This window comes from Dermacentor silvarum, chromosome 8 (assembly GCF_013339745.2).
Source record: "Dermacentor silvarum isolate Dsil-2018 chromosome 8, BIME_Dsil_1.4, whole genome shotgun sequence".
In the NCBI taxonomy this organism is placed as follows: Eukaryota; Metazoa; Arthropoda; class Arachnida; order Ixodida; family Ixodidae; genus Dermacentor; species Dermacentor silvarum.
In genome coordinates this window covers 26,680,339-26,694,077 of record NC_051161.1, presented here as the reverse complement: position 1 = coordinate 26,694,077, position 13,739 = coordinate 26,680,339, and the positions used below count along the sequence as shown (strand labels likewise).

General features: G+C 44.6%; 1 protein-coding gene across 1 annotated transcript in view; it reads right to left on the bottom strand.

Moving 5' to 3' along the window:
- Positions 1–13,739, bottom strand: part of LOC119460883 (sodium-dependent nutrient amino acid transporter 1-like) — a 35,681-nt gene that overhangs the window by 9,268 nt on the left and 12,674 nt on the right. Inside the window, 10 exon segments of the mRNA XM_037721997.2 lie at positions 914–1,029; positions 1,749–1,882; positions 2,855–2,958; positions 3,930–4,064; positions 6,902–6,919; positions 6,921–7,035; positions 8,246–8,304; positions 9,911–10,074; positions 11,900–12,031; positions 13,549–13,696. Of these exon segments, the coding sequence (XP_037577925.1) occupies positions 914–1,029; positions 1,749–1,882; positions 2,855–2,958; positions 3,930–4,064; positions 6,902–6,919; positions 6,921–7,035; positions 8,246–8,304; positions 9,911–10,074; positions 11,900–12,031; positions 13,549–13,696 (1,125 nt within the window).

Genomic DNA, 13,739 nt, shown 5'->3' with positions numbered 1-13,739 from the left:
AAGTGGAAGGCAGTAGCAATGCTGATAGCTACGTCTTGTAACGCTCTGTCAAAAAAAAAAAGACGTCAAGAACGTTTTCGCGTAGCACGGGTGTTCTCGTCGAAAGAAAGAAACGGACTGCGTGTTAACGGTTGTGTCGCTGCCGGCGGCTTACACGAGTAGCTAAGTAGAATATGCTTTACATTATTAGCTCTGTGTTTATTATTATTATTATTATTATTATTATTATTATTATTATTATTATTATTATTATTATTATTATTATTAGCTTGTGCCACAAGATGGCACCACAAACGCAGCTGCTCTCGTCTACGCCTACAGTAACGCGGTATTCCGTAACTCTTTAGTTTAGACAGTCCGTGAACTACTTTACCGTTTACGTAATACCGGAGACGCGGCATCTTATACGAATACACCAACGAATACAGCATGAATACAACAACGAATACAAAACATCATCATCTACGTAATGCATTTGCTCGTTAGTAAGCCTGTTCTAATGTTTGACCGTAGGGAGAAACAAAAAATGGTTAGAATACATGTTCGCCTTGGTTTCGCGATCACGATGACTGTGCCTTTGTGATATAACTGTTTTTTAAACGAGTTTTGTTGTTCATTCCAGCTTTTCGTTGGTATGTTTGGTATTTAGCTATAAAAGCACAAAAGTATATTGAATCCAAAAAAGACAGAAGCTCACAGGAAGATGGACACTTCGAGTGACCAAATCTGTCGAAATAGCTTCGCCTTCACGAGGACAGGCCCCCTTGTCTAAACGTTGGCTCTAGACAGACACAGCCCTTGTTCGACAACTTATGATCACTAAATGTATATCGAAGTTGCTTGGCGCCAACTCCTCCGATAAAACTTTGCACTTTGCTGCCTTCACGTTTACGAAAATCTACCGTTGACTTACGCCTGTGCCGAGCCCAAGTAGGAACAGCATGAGGAAGAACAGGACGGACCAGAGCTGAGGCACGAAGGAGATTCTGCTCAGCGCTTCAGGGTACGTGACGAAGGCCAGGGCCAGATCTACACACAATCAAATAGGAGCAATCATCAAACGTGGGAATTCAGTGACAAGTAATCGACAGTCAGTACTAAGTAAAAAAAACTAATTGGTACAAGCTTCCTTCCGCGCGCAAATGAAAGACAGAAATTTCGATACGCACGACACCCTTTGCTTCGCATGGCCACAGTTCAACCAGAGCATTTCTAACAAGCCACCTCCAATTTATCACGAACAAACTGTTTGCTCACCGTTACATTACAGTTAAAGAAAACGTAAGCTATGTTGTTATTTAGTGAGAAAACGTTGGCACTTTGGTGAAAAGCTGTACCTCTCAGAAACATGGAAAACTTTGCCGTTGGAAAATTCGGGTTTCTAAGGAAAAAGACAAACAGGGGCGTCGAGTGTTCAGTCTGAAGACTGGCCGCAAACAAAACAGTAAGGACTCGCGCGAATACGAAGCTTGGGACGACAGCTTGCAAGAAGCACCTTGCGAAGGATATCAGACCAATGTAGAAAAACCTGGTCGACTGTAACTTCAAAGCTAGGATTGTGATAATAAGATTCAAAACCGACTGGGCGAAACGGTATAAGCTAAGCGAAATCAGCTTGTATAAATCGAAATATCAGAAACAACATAACAGAAGGTTTCACTTGTGCCTATTAGAAACTGAAACGGTAGATGCACAGAGTTAAGGGGACAAACCACTGAAATGAATACCGAATCTAGTATCGTGCTTACCGGATTCACCTTTAAGCACCTGCGAGATATCATCAGTGTTGAGGTCGTGAGCAAGGGATCCCAAGGTGGCGAACACAACGCAGCCCGCCAAGATGCTCGTCATGGTGTCAGCAATACTGATGAAGAAGGCGTCTCTACAGGAGAATAAAAGGACGGGATGTTTGAATAAAATATAAACATGATGAAATGAAACAAATGATGACAGTAAAAATTTGTAAGCGTATTTTAATCCCTGCACAACTCTCGAACGTTTCGATCGAAATACAAGAGCGAGTTGGATGACGATAAGTTGACACAGAACGACCTCAGTTAAACAGTAAGAGCGGCGAGGTCAGTCTTTCTTATTATGTTTATGAGAGATTACGCTGTCATCTTTGGTTAGCTTCAGACACTCTGGAACAGTGAAAAGGAGGAGAGAAGAAGGCGATGCGTTAAATGACCACGATTAAAGGCCATGACACCAACAGCTACTACTACACTACGGTGCGTCCGGAGCTCGAACAGAAACGGATATTTGAAAATATGTAAAGGAAAAGCACAGTAGTCACGCTTACACGCCTTATTTGTTTTTATCTTCTTTTTGCTTTCTTTTTGTCTGCCAACAACACATACGAGATTATATCATTGAGTAGAATATTTTGCTGGGCGAGTTGATTAAAGTCAAGGGCGTACTAATTTAATGAGCTCGATGTGGCAACAACGACTTTAGTACAAGAGAGTATAGGAAGAAACAGAGTGGGCTCTTACTTCGACCAACCGCACGCTATTATACAAATCTCTGATGTGATAAGAAGCGGAAATATCAAACAAGGGGCGCAATGTACTAGAAATGTAGTTGAGTAGAATATGTTGGCGCGCGAGTTGATTGAAGTCTAGGGGATAAATATTAGCGCGACGTGGGAACAGACTTTAGTAGGAGTAAGTAGGAAGGAACAGAACGGGCGCTATGCTCTTCCTACTACCTCCTCCTGAATCCCCCCCCCCCCTCCTTTTTTTTCCATGTCTTGCTAACATGTACCCCCGAGAATTATATCCTTGGCAAATCTTTCTAATAAGCAGTTCTCGGTGGCTTGGTTGATTACATGGGTGCTATGGACTGGACTCACCTTCCCACTTGGTGCCTGAAGTCGTTGTAGCTGGCGTACATAATGAGATGGCCGAACGCCGTCGTCAGCGAGAAAAACGACTGCTCACATGCCTTGAACCATACCTGTCAAGAAGGGTCAAGAAGAAGCGCAGATTGTTCCTTCAGGCCTTGCTTTTTTATTTGGGCGCAATCATTTTATTTCGGGCACTGCCATCAACATTCATTTTAACATTATCACGCGAGCGCTGAAAGCTTGGTCTCTTAATTAGAAGTTGACATTGGTGGTGGTGAAAGGAAGATTACGAAGAAAAAAAAAAGCATTGTCAGCAGAAAGGTAGGATTTTACGTCTGTGAGTGGTTATGTGGAATGACGGAACTGGTTTTGCTTGACAAGGAAGTAGCAAATCGACTACGTCTGTCTAAGCGCATAATACGCTTGCTTGAAACCATTAGATATCTGCAAACTAGCTCTAAACTGAATAATTTTACGCGCTCTGCACTACAACCCCCCCCCCCCCCCCCCCCCCCCGCCACTTCCCTATTGGTTAGTACCAGTTATTCCACAGTCGCAATGACAACCGATTGCCTCAGCGTTTTGAAGGTTTTCCGCCATCAATTTCAAATATCCTTACCGGCACTGTTACTGCATACCTTTTTCTAAAAATAATCTACTGCTTAACCTAATACCGCCAACGCCACATTCTCATGTTACAGGGGAGGTGTCTTTCTATATGGCAGGACGCTCTTTTTTATAGCAATGTCGAAACTATGCTGCTTTAATGATGAAGAGGTGAACTACGAACGACCGAAGCATACAGGAACTGTACTGGTATATCGCGTAGGCGATTTAGGTCACAACACTGCCGACGACCATTATTATCGGCTCGTATAGTTCGTGCTCGTTCAAGTCAACCAATGCAGGGCGTCACGGGATGGTTATGCGCCCGCCCTTTTCGTTGTAGTAACACCCACGAGAATGTTCTCCTAAATGTGACCTTACTCTCTTGAAACGTGAAGTGTGCAAGCTGGCTCACTCTTTGCGATATGGCCCTCTCCAAGAATGATGTTCCGAACACAAATGCAAAGTGCCGTACCTCGATCTCCCAGATCTTTTCCCAGTGCGGAATGAAGAAGGCTTTGATGCCGTTGAACGCTCCGTCCTGTAGGCAAGTGATGATCAGTAGCGAGACCATCACCACGTACGGCATCGTAGACGTCAGGTACACCACCTTGGGAAGAAAACAGACACCGAAAAATTATTAGGGATTTACTTTGCGCCGTACAATTGCGGACCGCGGTAAGAACTATCTTTAGCTATAGTTTCAGAAGGCTACTGTATTTTCCTACGTATCATGTTCTGCCATAGGCTGTGGCATTATGAACCAGCATGTCTTTTGGCTTTGCAAGAATAAATATTGTTTGCAAGAAAAAATAAAATATTTTAGGATAAATACAACTGAACTGCAAAGTGCACAGCGTCAGACTTCTATGACTGCACTATTTGCATGGATTTAGCAAAGTTGCCTGTATTCGATTAGACGCTGAAGTTTTGTGTCCATCCATAAGCGAAATAGGTTGATACGAAGGTTGAAACTTCGCCCGATAATGCAGTTAATCCGACCCAGACGCTGGTTTTAGCATTGTCTTGCTTAACGCTGGAGAAGCTGGAACATTTCAAAGGATTTGAGGTCACGCCCGAAGCAATTATGGTCCATTCTCAAAGGGGACACTGAATTAATATTCAAGCCAACATAATTACATAATACCGGCATAATACCGGCAATACCGGCAGTAGTTCAATTTCACGGGAAATAAATGCTCGATATAGTGCGTTAGGTAGACTCGTGAACCTCGTATCAAATATGTGCTGCATTCAGTGGTTGTAGTACAAATTAGGTGCTCCATTCAAGAATGTACCAGATTGCACATTAGCTGGAAAGCAAGAGGCCCTTAGTCGAGGCCTTCTGTGGCTAGCCGATCATTCGAGAGATGGAGAGAGAAGAGAGAGGGATGCTCTTTATTAAGGCCGAGATCTTTTCTGACATGTATACAGCCACTGACATGCTATACTCGGCATGCGTAGGGGGAAGGAGATAAAAAAAGAAAGGCGAAAGCTTGCATTAGGCCGCGCAAAGCTCAAGACACAGCGAAGCTGGTCGATTGATTGCATCTCTTGGTTGTAGCTAGGTTGAACATGGCTATGTCGAGGTTTAAACTCGGTTGTAGCTAGGCCTATACTCGTGTAGCTAGGTTGAACTTGGTAGAAGCTAGGTGTGGCCTTGGCTGCGCCTGAGTTTCGATGCCGCCACCGCTTTCCACCGCGTTGCAATGCCGACAACGCGTTCCAGCAGACCCGCTCCGTGAATGCATGTCGCTCTCTCTCTCTCTCTCGGACTTACGGCCTTTACTGCGCGTTGCATAGCACAGCTTGCAACACAGACGCCGTGTTCCAATGCCGACACCGCGTTCCACCGCGTTGCAATGCCGACAACACGTTCCAGCAGACCCGCTCCGTGAATGCGTCTCTCTCTCTCTCGCTCGCTCTCATTTTCTTTATCTCTCTCCCGAACATTGCACGCAAAACCTCTTCTTCATTGTGCTCCCTATAAGGGCTGCCGAAATATGCATCTTTTCCCACCCCGAACCTCTACTACTACTACTACCTCTTCTTCACCTCGCAGAGCATTGCCACGGGCGCGTGCGAACGCGCCAGCTGTGGACGAAGACGACGAAGATCGAACGCACTCATATGGTTCGCATAAATGCATGTTCTGCAAGCGTAGCTCTATAGACTAGTGGTTACGACGCCCGCCTTGGGATCGTGGGTACGTATCCCGCCTTGGTAAGAAAGTTAATTTTAACGCGATAGTGTTTAGGGCCCCGTGTCGCAGAAAATCCGGCGTCGGCAACACCGACACCGATGATTTTCTCCGCCACCCGTGTGATCACGGGTGGCGGAGAAAATCATCCAACCACATCGACCGCGCAGGCCCTCCACGTGGTGCAAGGTTTTGGTGAACAAAAATTGAATTTCTCCCAATGAAATCCGTCAGAAAAATGGCAAAGTACGACTTTACATGGCTTCAGAACGGCGCAACAAGGAAGACGAAAAGACGAAAGATCTGCTCTGTGATATGGAATAAACTTAAGTTGTGTCAGGCGCTTGTGTTCGTGTGTTCTTTCGTCTTTTCGTCTTCCTTGTTGCGCCGTTCTGAAGCCATGCATCCGTACGAACTCGCCCAATTGTCAGTGCTACTCAATACGACCTTACAATTCGGCGTCGGATTCGCCGTCGGATTGTAATTTGAATGTACGAGGAAACTCAAACACAAACCCTTTTACAGCATTTCTACCAGACTGGCGCGCGTCGGGGCAATAGCAAACAATTAATAAAATAATAAAAAAAAGGTTCTAGGGCCTTCACATTTTAATGTAAGACCACTTACATTGCCCCTAGAAAAAGTCTTTCCAGCAATGCATTTGAGTTTAAAAGTGAAGCCGACCTTAAGGGAATCGGTGTAAGCTGGCTTTTCCACGTTCAGTGTTGCAGTGAATGAAGCCTACTTACCGCGAACGATGCGATGCGAACGGGTCCCGATAACGCTATCGCGTTCTACTCTTAAAGGCCAAGCTTAAGCGTCCTCCAATTTTTCTTTTATTTATTTATCACTTGCTGATGATGATAGCTTCTTGATACGAACCACAAATTACGGCTGGCTTAAACAGCTTCGCTGTTAAAACATTCCGGGGAATAGTGAAAAAAAAATACGAAGAAAAATTGAAATGCGCGAGTTAACCTGAAAATGATATTTACGAGTGAGACGCTTTCTATATCATAAGAAGAACCTTCTTAAAAGTTTTCAGAGAGGGCCAATTTCTATAAGTATCGGAACAATAAATCCAAGACCTGCCACTGCTTCGAAGGGCCGGGCATAGGACCTAAGATGCAATAGGTAACGTCAGCGGAGCGCGACAAATCATATCTATTTGGCGCTCTAAACAATCACTCTAATAACGGTATACGCAGGGCATTCAAGTAACACGTGCACCAAGCTAGGCGCCTCACCTTGCCAACCGAACGAATAGCCCTTGTACGTAGACAGTGCCTCGCAGATCCAGGCTAGAAGGAAGCACAGCGCCATACGCCAGTCTAGCGTTGAAGGCAGAGTGAATCCCCCAGAGTCGCGCAGCACGTACTTCCTAGGATGAGATTTTATTGTAAACTCAGCAAGCGCGTACATGGCTCCCATGAAGTGCCTTTCAAGCTGTTACCTTGAATGTGTAGATTCACCGAACATTTATGTGTTACCACGGACATGCCGGGAAAATGACGTCGAATACACAGGCACGATAAAGTGCGTTACGACACACCGCAGTACACGGTTAACCAAGACGCGACGTAAGCGCTGCTTGCCATCTTAGTACTTTGCTACGAGCAAGGAACAGTAATGTTGCGAGCAATAGGAATAGAAGAACAAGAACGCAATAGAAGAACAAAGGTGCGAACGAGTATGTTTTGAGCCGATTAAGTCTTTATTTGGACAGTATAACGCTAGTGTCGTTCCGTCGTGCCTCCCTTTATAACATGACGGTTTGTTTCGCCATTTCCCCTAGGCATATACGGTAAACAAAAAAGCACATTTTCGCACGCACGACACAGCAGTGAAAGGACCAAAACAATGCGCTATTAGCGACTGAAGCTCCTGGCACGCGCCTTGGCTGCTATGTAACCGTGTAGCATAAAAACAGAAAGAAAACATATATAGATAACGAAGATTACAGTGTAGCGTGCCGCGAAAGCAAACAGCTGTCGTCACGTCACATCACCCTGAAGCAAACTGGAATTCCAAGTTCGACCGAGTGACTGACTTGCACGTGTGAGTTGTCTGTCAGTCAGTGTGACGGCAACAAAAGCTGCTTGATTCGGTGGAAAGCAGCATCGTGTTCTTTCTTTCTTTCTTTCTTTCTTTCTTTCTTTCTTTCTTTCTTTCTTTCTTTCTTTCTTTCTTTCTTTCTTTCTTTCTTTCTTTCTTTCTTTCTTTCTTTCTTTCTTTCTTTCTTTCTTTACCGTTGCATGATGTAACATAAGCCGAGACACGTGCAATGGACGTCAGCTGTTATTAATGTACCTTGTCTTCGTCCTCTCCCTGTTTTGTACTGACTCCCGTATGCTCGATGCGAACGCTGCTTAAGTCAAGTTTTCAAACACTCACACATGCACAAACACACACACAGACACTGCATCAGCGTGGAACTGTTTAGCTTTGAAACTTGTTGCTGATGTACGTCGACCATAGTAACGGCTCGTTGCATCGATTAAAAGCCTAGCAAGCTGAGCAATTCCCAAAATGAAAGTGTAACTTGAACATTTCTTTGGGAGAAACACTTCAAGTTACCTTGTTATACATACTGAAAATATTGCTCCGGAGCAGACGCTGCATTCGTGATGTTCGACATGTTCCCTAGGTTCTGCAAAGAAAAGAAAGTATTGATTGTGATAAACAATTAGGTCAGGGCGTATTTACGTGCAAGAGTGCATTCTCGGTATAATCGCCTGTAGCAGATATAAAAGCTCTAGACATTAAACTGGATTACTCAAAGAGGCGGAAATTATTTGCACAAGTCAAAACACATAATAGCGTAGTTAACAAACATTTACTGAGTAACGTTTCGATTAATTACTTCACGGCACATATTGCAATTTACGAATTGTACCCGGTGAGTTCGCAAGTATAGTATCCACTTAGAACAAATTTCCGGGATGACACCAGTTTCGAGATATTCCTTCACAAAGTGTGCGACGAAATACATGGGCGTTCCAGCTATGAATGAATGAAAAACTTTATTTCATGAGCTTTTCAGCGCATGCGCCGGATGGAAGTGGTTCCCACTTCACGGGAATCCATATGCTGTTCTCGCCGCCCGGCCCCTGGTTACGAGCTACTGTTGCGCTTCCATGCATAAAACGGCGGTTTGTTAGAAAGAAAAGTAAGCGGAACAATAGTGCATTCGTACCGAAAGTTTCACAGCGCATATCTCGAAACCAGTGCGATTCTTAGAATTTATTACAAGTGGATACGACTCGCAAACTCACCCGTTACAATTCATAAATGGCGATATGTGCCGTAAAGTAGTCAACTTAAAAGTTATTCAGCGATTGTCTTAAAAATTAGTCGATTAAGCATCTCGATTCCTCTTGCAAGTAACGTACGCCGCGTCGAGTAATCTAGCTCAAGAAATACAATTACGCGATCCGCCCCAGGCGATATGTTTAACAATTCTTGATGATCTAAAAAACCAAAACGAAAAAAGAACACCCCGTATAAAGAGGACGCAAGTACTACGGGACTAACTACATTTGACGATTTCCTAGCTGAACTTTAAGAAAGTTGTAGACAAGGCAGGTCCCTGAGTGGCGTAGAATGTATTAGTGGTGGTCTTCTAGGGCGCAGTAAACCGACACTGCTGTGACTGAAAAACGCAATCAGGGGGACGAATCATGTCACGTTTCAATTAACGAATTATACGCCACGTAACACGTGACGTCGCATACACCCATCCTGAATAACTATTCACATTTAATAATATGAGAGACAGTCGAATGAAACAGCCTAAATTATTTTAAAAAATTATTAACTGAGCAATTCAAGAATGCTTCAGCATCCTTTTTTTTTTCTACATAATCTAGCCTACGCTCACTGCAAGTTTGCAACACCTATAAAGTGCTTAAGTTACTGTGGGGAAAAAAATGCTTTTGTTGGGCTGCGCATCCAGTCATGCAGCGCTCGGTGCACCTCCTCATCTATTTGGACCTTCATTTAACAGAGCGGTGAACTTAGTTACTGCAAGTTATCTGTATCGCAAGCGCTGTTGTCGCGTGCCTAGATAACCTTCTCCCTATCTTATTAAGACTGTGTCCCTGCCTGCAGAATACATAAGTAAAAAGACACTATTATAAATACAGTAGGAGTGACACCAGCACTGCAGTGAACGTAGCTACCAGATTATGACAGCGATGGCATTTCAAACAAGAGTACAACGTATGTTTTCATTTTTCTTTTTGTTGCACGCTCACCTTGAATGAGTCCACGCACGTGGTGTCACTCCAGTCGCCGTCACACCGAGACCAGGGCAAGTAACTTTGGAACGACGCGAACAGGTAGAAGAGGCACAGGGCCATGATGTAGTTGTACGACACGGTGACGTAGAACGTGGAAAACAACTGCGCAACGCCGATGCCTGAGCAGAGAGAGAGAAGCGAGAATGAGGCGGCGCTCAGTTTCTTGACCACCGTGTGCGCACCGTTTGATAAAAATGCGTGCACAGGGCACCGGGAACAGAAATAGTGCGATTCTGGCGTTCTTGCACCACGGAAGCCCCTGACAGATGTCAAGCGCTACAGTTTTGATCCTGAGGGCGATGGTCTGTATATTATGCAACGCCTGTACAGCAGCCTTCTCGTGTAATAACCCGAACAATAAAGACGCATACCAAGCAGCTGAATTCTAGCTGACAAACGCAGGTCGCAAGGGGGCAAACAGCGAAAGCCTTGGGACGAAGGCAGATTGAGTTAGCAGTTTCAGAACCCACCAACCAGAAATCTCCATCAACGTCCGCAGAAAAAGCATAAAAGTCGCTTAAGGTGTGTCCCATCTACGACGTCCTCCCTTATATGACGTCTTCTCTCGTATCCACATTATCGCTTTGAGATGAAAAGCCCCGTAATTAAACATTCAAAACCACTATGTAATGCGGCAACTGCACACTCGCGAACAAGGACCTTTTACGGAAACCACGAATTAATGTGCTTACTCGCTTAATACGCAGTGCCAAAAACGAGAACGCGTTTCCATAATTTTGTACTCCTGGAAGATAAAAAGTAAACGCAAGCAGGGGGACATGCAGTATAGTATAGACCAGTCTACGCTGATTTTATTATTTCTTAATAAGTTGAAGCAGCTCTTTCTTGAGTATACTTTCTGTAGGGATACTTCCACCAAGTAATGCACTTTTTTTTTTTTTTACAAACGTATCTTTGGCTAAAGTTCCTCATCAATGTCAAATATAGGTAACCGAACTCAGAACCAAAGTTGCGGCTCAGGACGGTATGCTTTCCCTCAAAAGTTTAAAATAAAAATCATTTCATAGAGTTGAGCTTGGTTATTATTTCGGCTATATTCATCTGCAAGAAATCAATGACACGATTTTGGAGCGGGAACACTTCTGTACTCAGGGACAACTTTCTGTGCCAGTGAACAGAAAGCTACAGAGGCGAAGTGCACCCGTTGACAGCACTCCTGATAGTAACACCTAAGCCTCATTCGCGTTTGTTTAGACTGAGGAACCGAAAGCATTAACATCTTATTTATTATAATAGCACTTGTAACAATATGACATAAAATCTATCACTCATTGTTAAATTTGATTTTTTTCTTCCCGCTGTGCTGTACTGCGTTTTGGTAAATTCGAAACCGCAGCGAATATCACACAATCGACGTTTCGGTCGAGAACTATAAAGTTGTGTGAGTGAGTGTGTGTCTGTGTGTGTGTGTGTGTGTGTGTGGGGGGGGGGGGGGGGGGGGGTTAAGAGGCCCATAAAAGCGCGTCCTGTCAATTCTCTTCCTCTTTATAGTTCACATCCTAAATGTCGATAAAAGCATGAACTAACTAACTAGCACAGCAGCAACAAATAGTAATACCAAACAAGCTACGCTGATTTCAACATCTGCTCTCAGAACCGAAACAGAAAGCGGTGTCAAACTTTGCCGCACTACTTGGCGCAGCAGTAACACAAGTGCAGAAGCTGAGCCCCTGCAAGGTGTAACTTTCTCTTCACTGCCACAGAATGCTGTCGCCAAGCATACAACGGCCAGCATGTCGCAAAACCAGCCTCCTCGCATCACATGCATCATATTGATGCTTCAAGCGATGATTTTATCAGTTCGTTTACTCGCCACTAAATTACATGTATCATGTCTCGTCATTAATGAGGAGCCAGACGGTGCTTTAACACTACATTTGTCACAGGACCAAGAAGAAAAAAATAACGTCGAGTTTCACTGACCTTTAAGCCCCGGTACGCACTTCCAGACTTTGACGTGACTTTTGCCCACGAATTGGCCGATGGCGAGCTCCATGAAGTAAACGGGCTTGCCGATTAGGAACAAGACGATGAAGTAAGGTATTAAGAAGGCGCCTGGAATCCAAGCAACACACAGTGAAACATTTTATAAGTCTCTTTTGCAATACCTGGATCTGAATGAAACGTACTTATGTTTAATTTAATTACGATATTATGTTGCGTGGCAATCCCCAGGCGAATAATAATAATAATAATAGAGTTCATTAAAAACAGCCAGCAAAAGTTTCCTACTTTCGACTCGTGTATATTTTTCTTTCCCTCCTAGACCGGGTTCATCATATCTATTGCACATTTCTTGCACTAGGTTAGTGACATTCCAGTTCCAAAGTTTATGGAAAATTGTAAGAATATAGCCAGAGGAACAGTGGCGGGCTTTCAGGCGTGGCTATAGATGAGCATGATCACGACTTCAGCTTACAAATCTATAGTCGAGAAATTGTATTATTTTCTTTTACGATTATACTTAGCGGGCGCTTACGAGAATACATTTGCTAAACTCGTAGCATCCTTCGCGGCCAACACGAGTTTGGCCTGGATGTTCCGCTTCAGCTCACGTGCGTTACGGGCGCATGCGCGTGTGGAAAGGAAACGCGAACAATCCACAAGGCATGAAGCAGAGCGCACACCCTTTCGGTGCTTACGGGTTTACCAATGCAAGCAAACGGCGCGACCCGTGTTCAGGCGTGAATGGTATAATGCCTGATGCATGTGCTTTCAGCAACCGCATTGATGTCAGGTCACGCGGTAGATCAACAACGCTACACCAAATACTATATCTCTCTTCATATGCCTTCCTTTCCGACCCAGTAGCAGCACATTTTGAGTGCAGTTTTGTGTTAATGACTCATTTTTCGCCTGTGATGTCGCTGCGCGTTTCATGCAGGGTGATATTGTCCCATTTTTAACAACGAAAGGTACCTCAACTCGAAGCTTTTCTCACGAATCTGCCGAGCGGAGCATGAGCGCCGCCTCGTGACTTAAGAGGCACTGCTCCATACACGGTAACAATGGCCTCCGAGATTACGCGGCAGCCGGTGTGCGCCGCCAGATCTTGGAGGACATGCAGTAATGCTCCTCGGCTGTTCCTCACAAGGAGGAGTTGGTTGAGATGCGCCTCTCCACACCAGTGCATTCGAATACACGTGAATTGTGCGCGCGTGCCTACGAAATTTGTGTCCGAGGAGTCAGATAACGTCGAGGAACAATATCAAAGCACCGCAGTAACTGCAGTGATAAGTATTGCCTAATACCCTCCATCCTCATCGTCCTCCACAACTTCTCTTGTTCCCCTTCCCTGGTGTATAGATAACGCATAATCTCTTGCCGACCCGGCTTACTTTCCTGTAAATGAAATCTCTCTCAATTGTATTAGCCCAGCAACTTCTGCAACCTGCGCAACTACGTTTGTAGACATTTTTGTTGGTACACTGATAATAAATATTTTTATTGATTGATTGCTTGCTTGATTGATTGATTGGTTGATTGGTCGAAATGTGTGACATCGCTGGCAGTAAGAACTAAACAAGGTGGGAAGACACACACACACACAAAGATAAAAGTGCGACGCGTACCTCCTCCGTTCTGGTAGGCCAGCGTGGGGAACCTCCAAACGTTGCCCAAGCCGATGGAAATGGACAGGCAGGAGAGGAAAAACTGCATGCCTTTGTTCCATTGTTTGCGGCCGGGCACGGCGTCCGGAGCGGCCTCCACGTCTGCGCCCTGTCGAGGTGAACGCACTCTTTCGAAAATACGGAAAACGAGA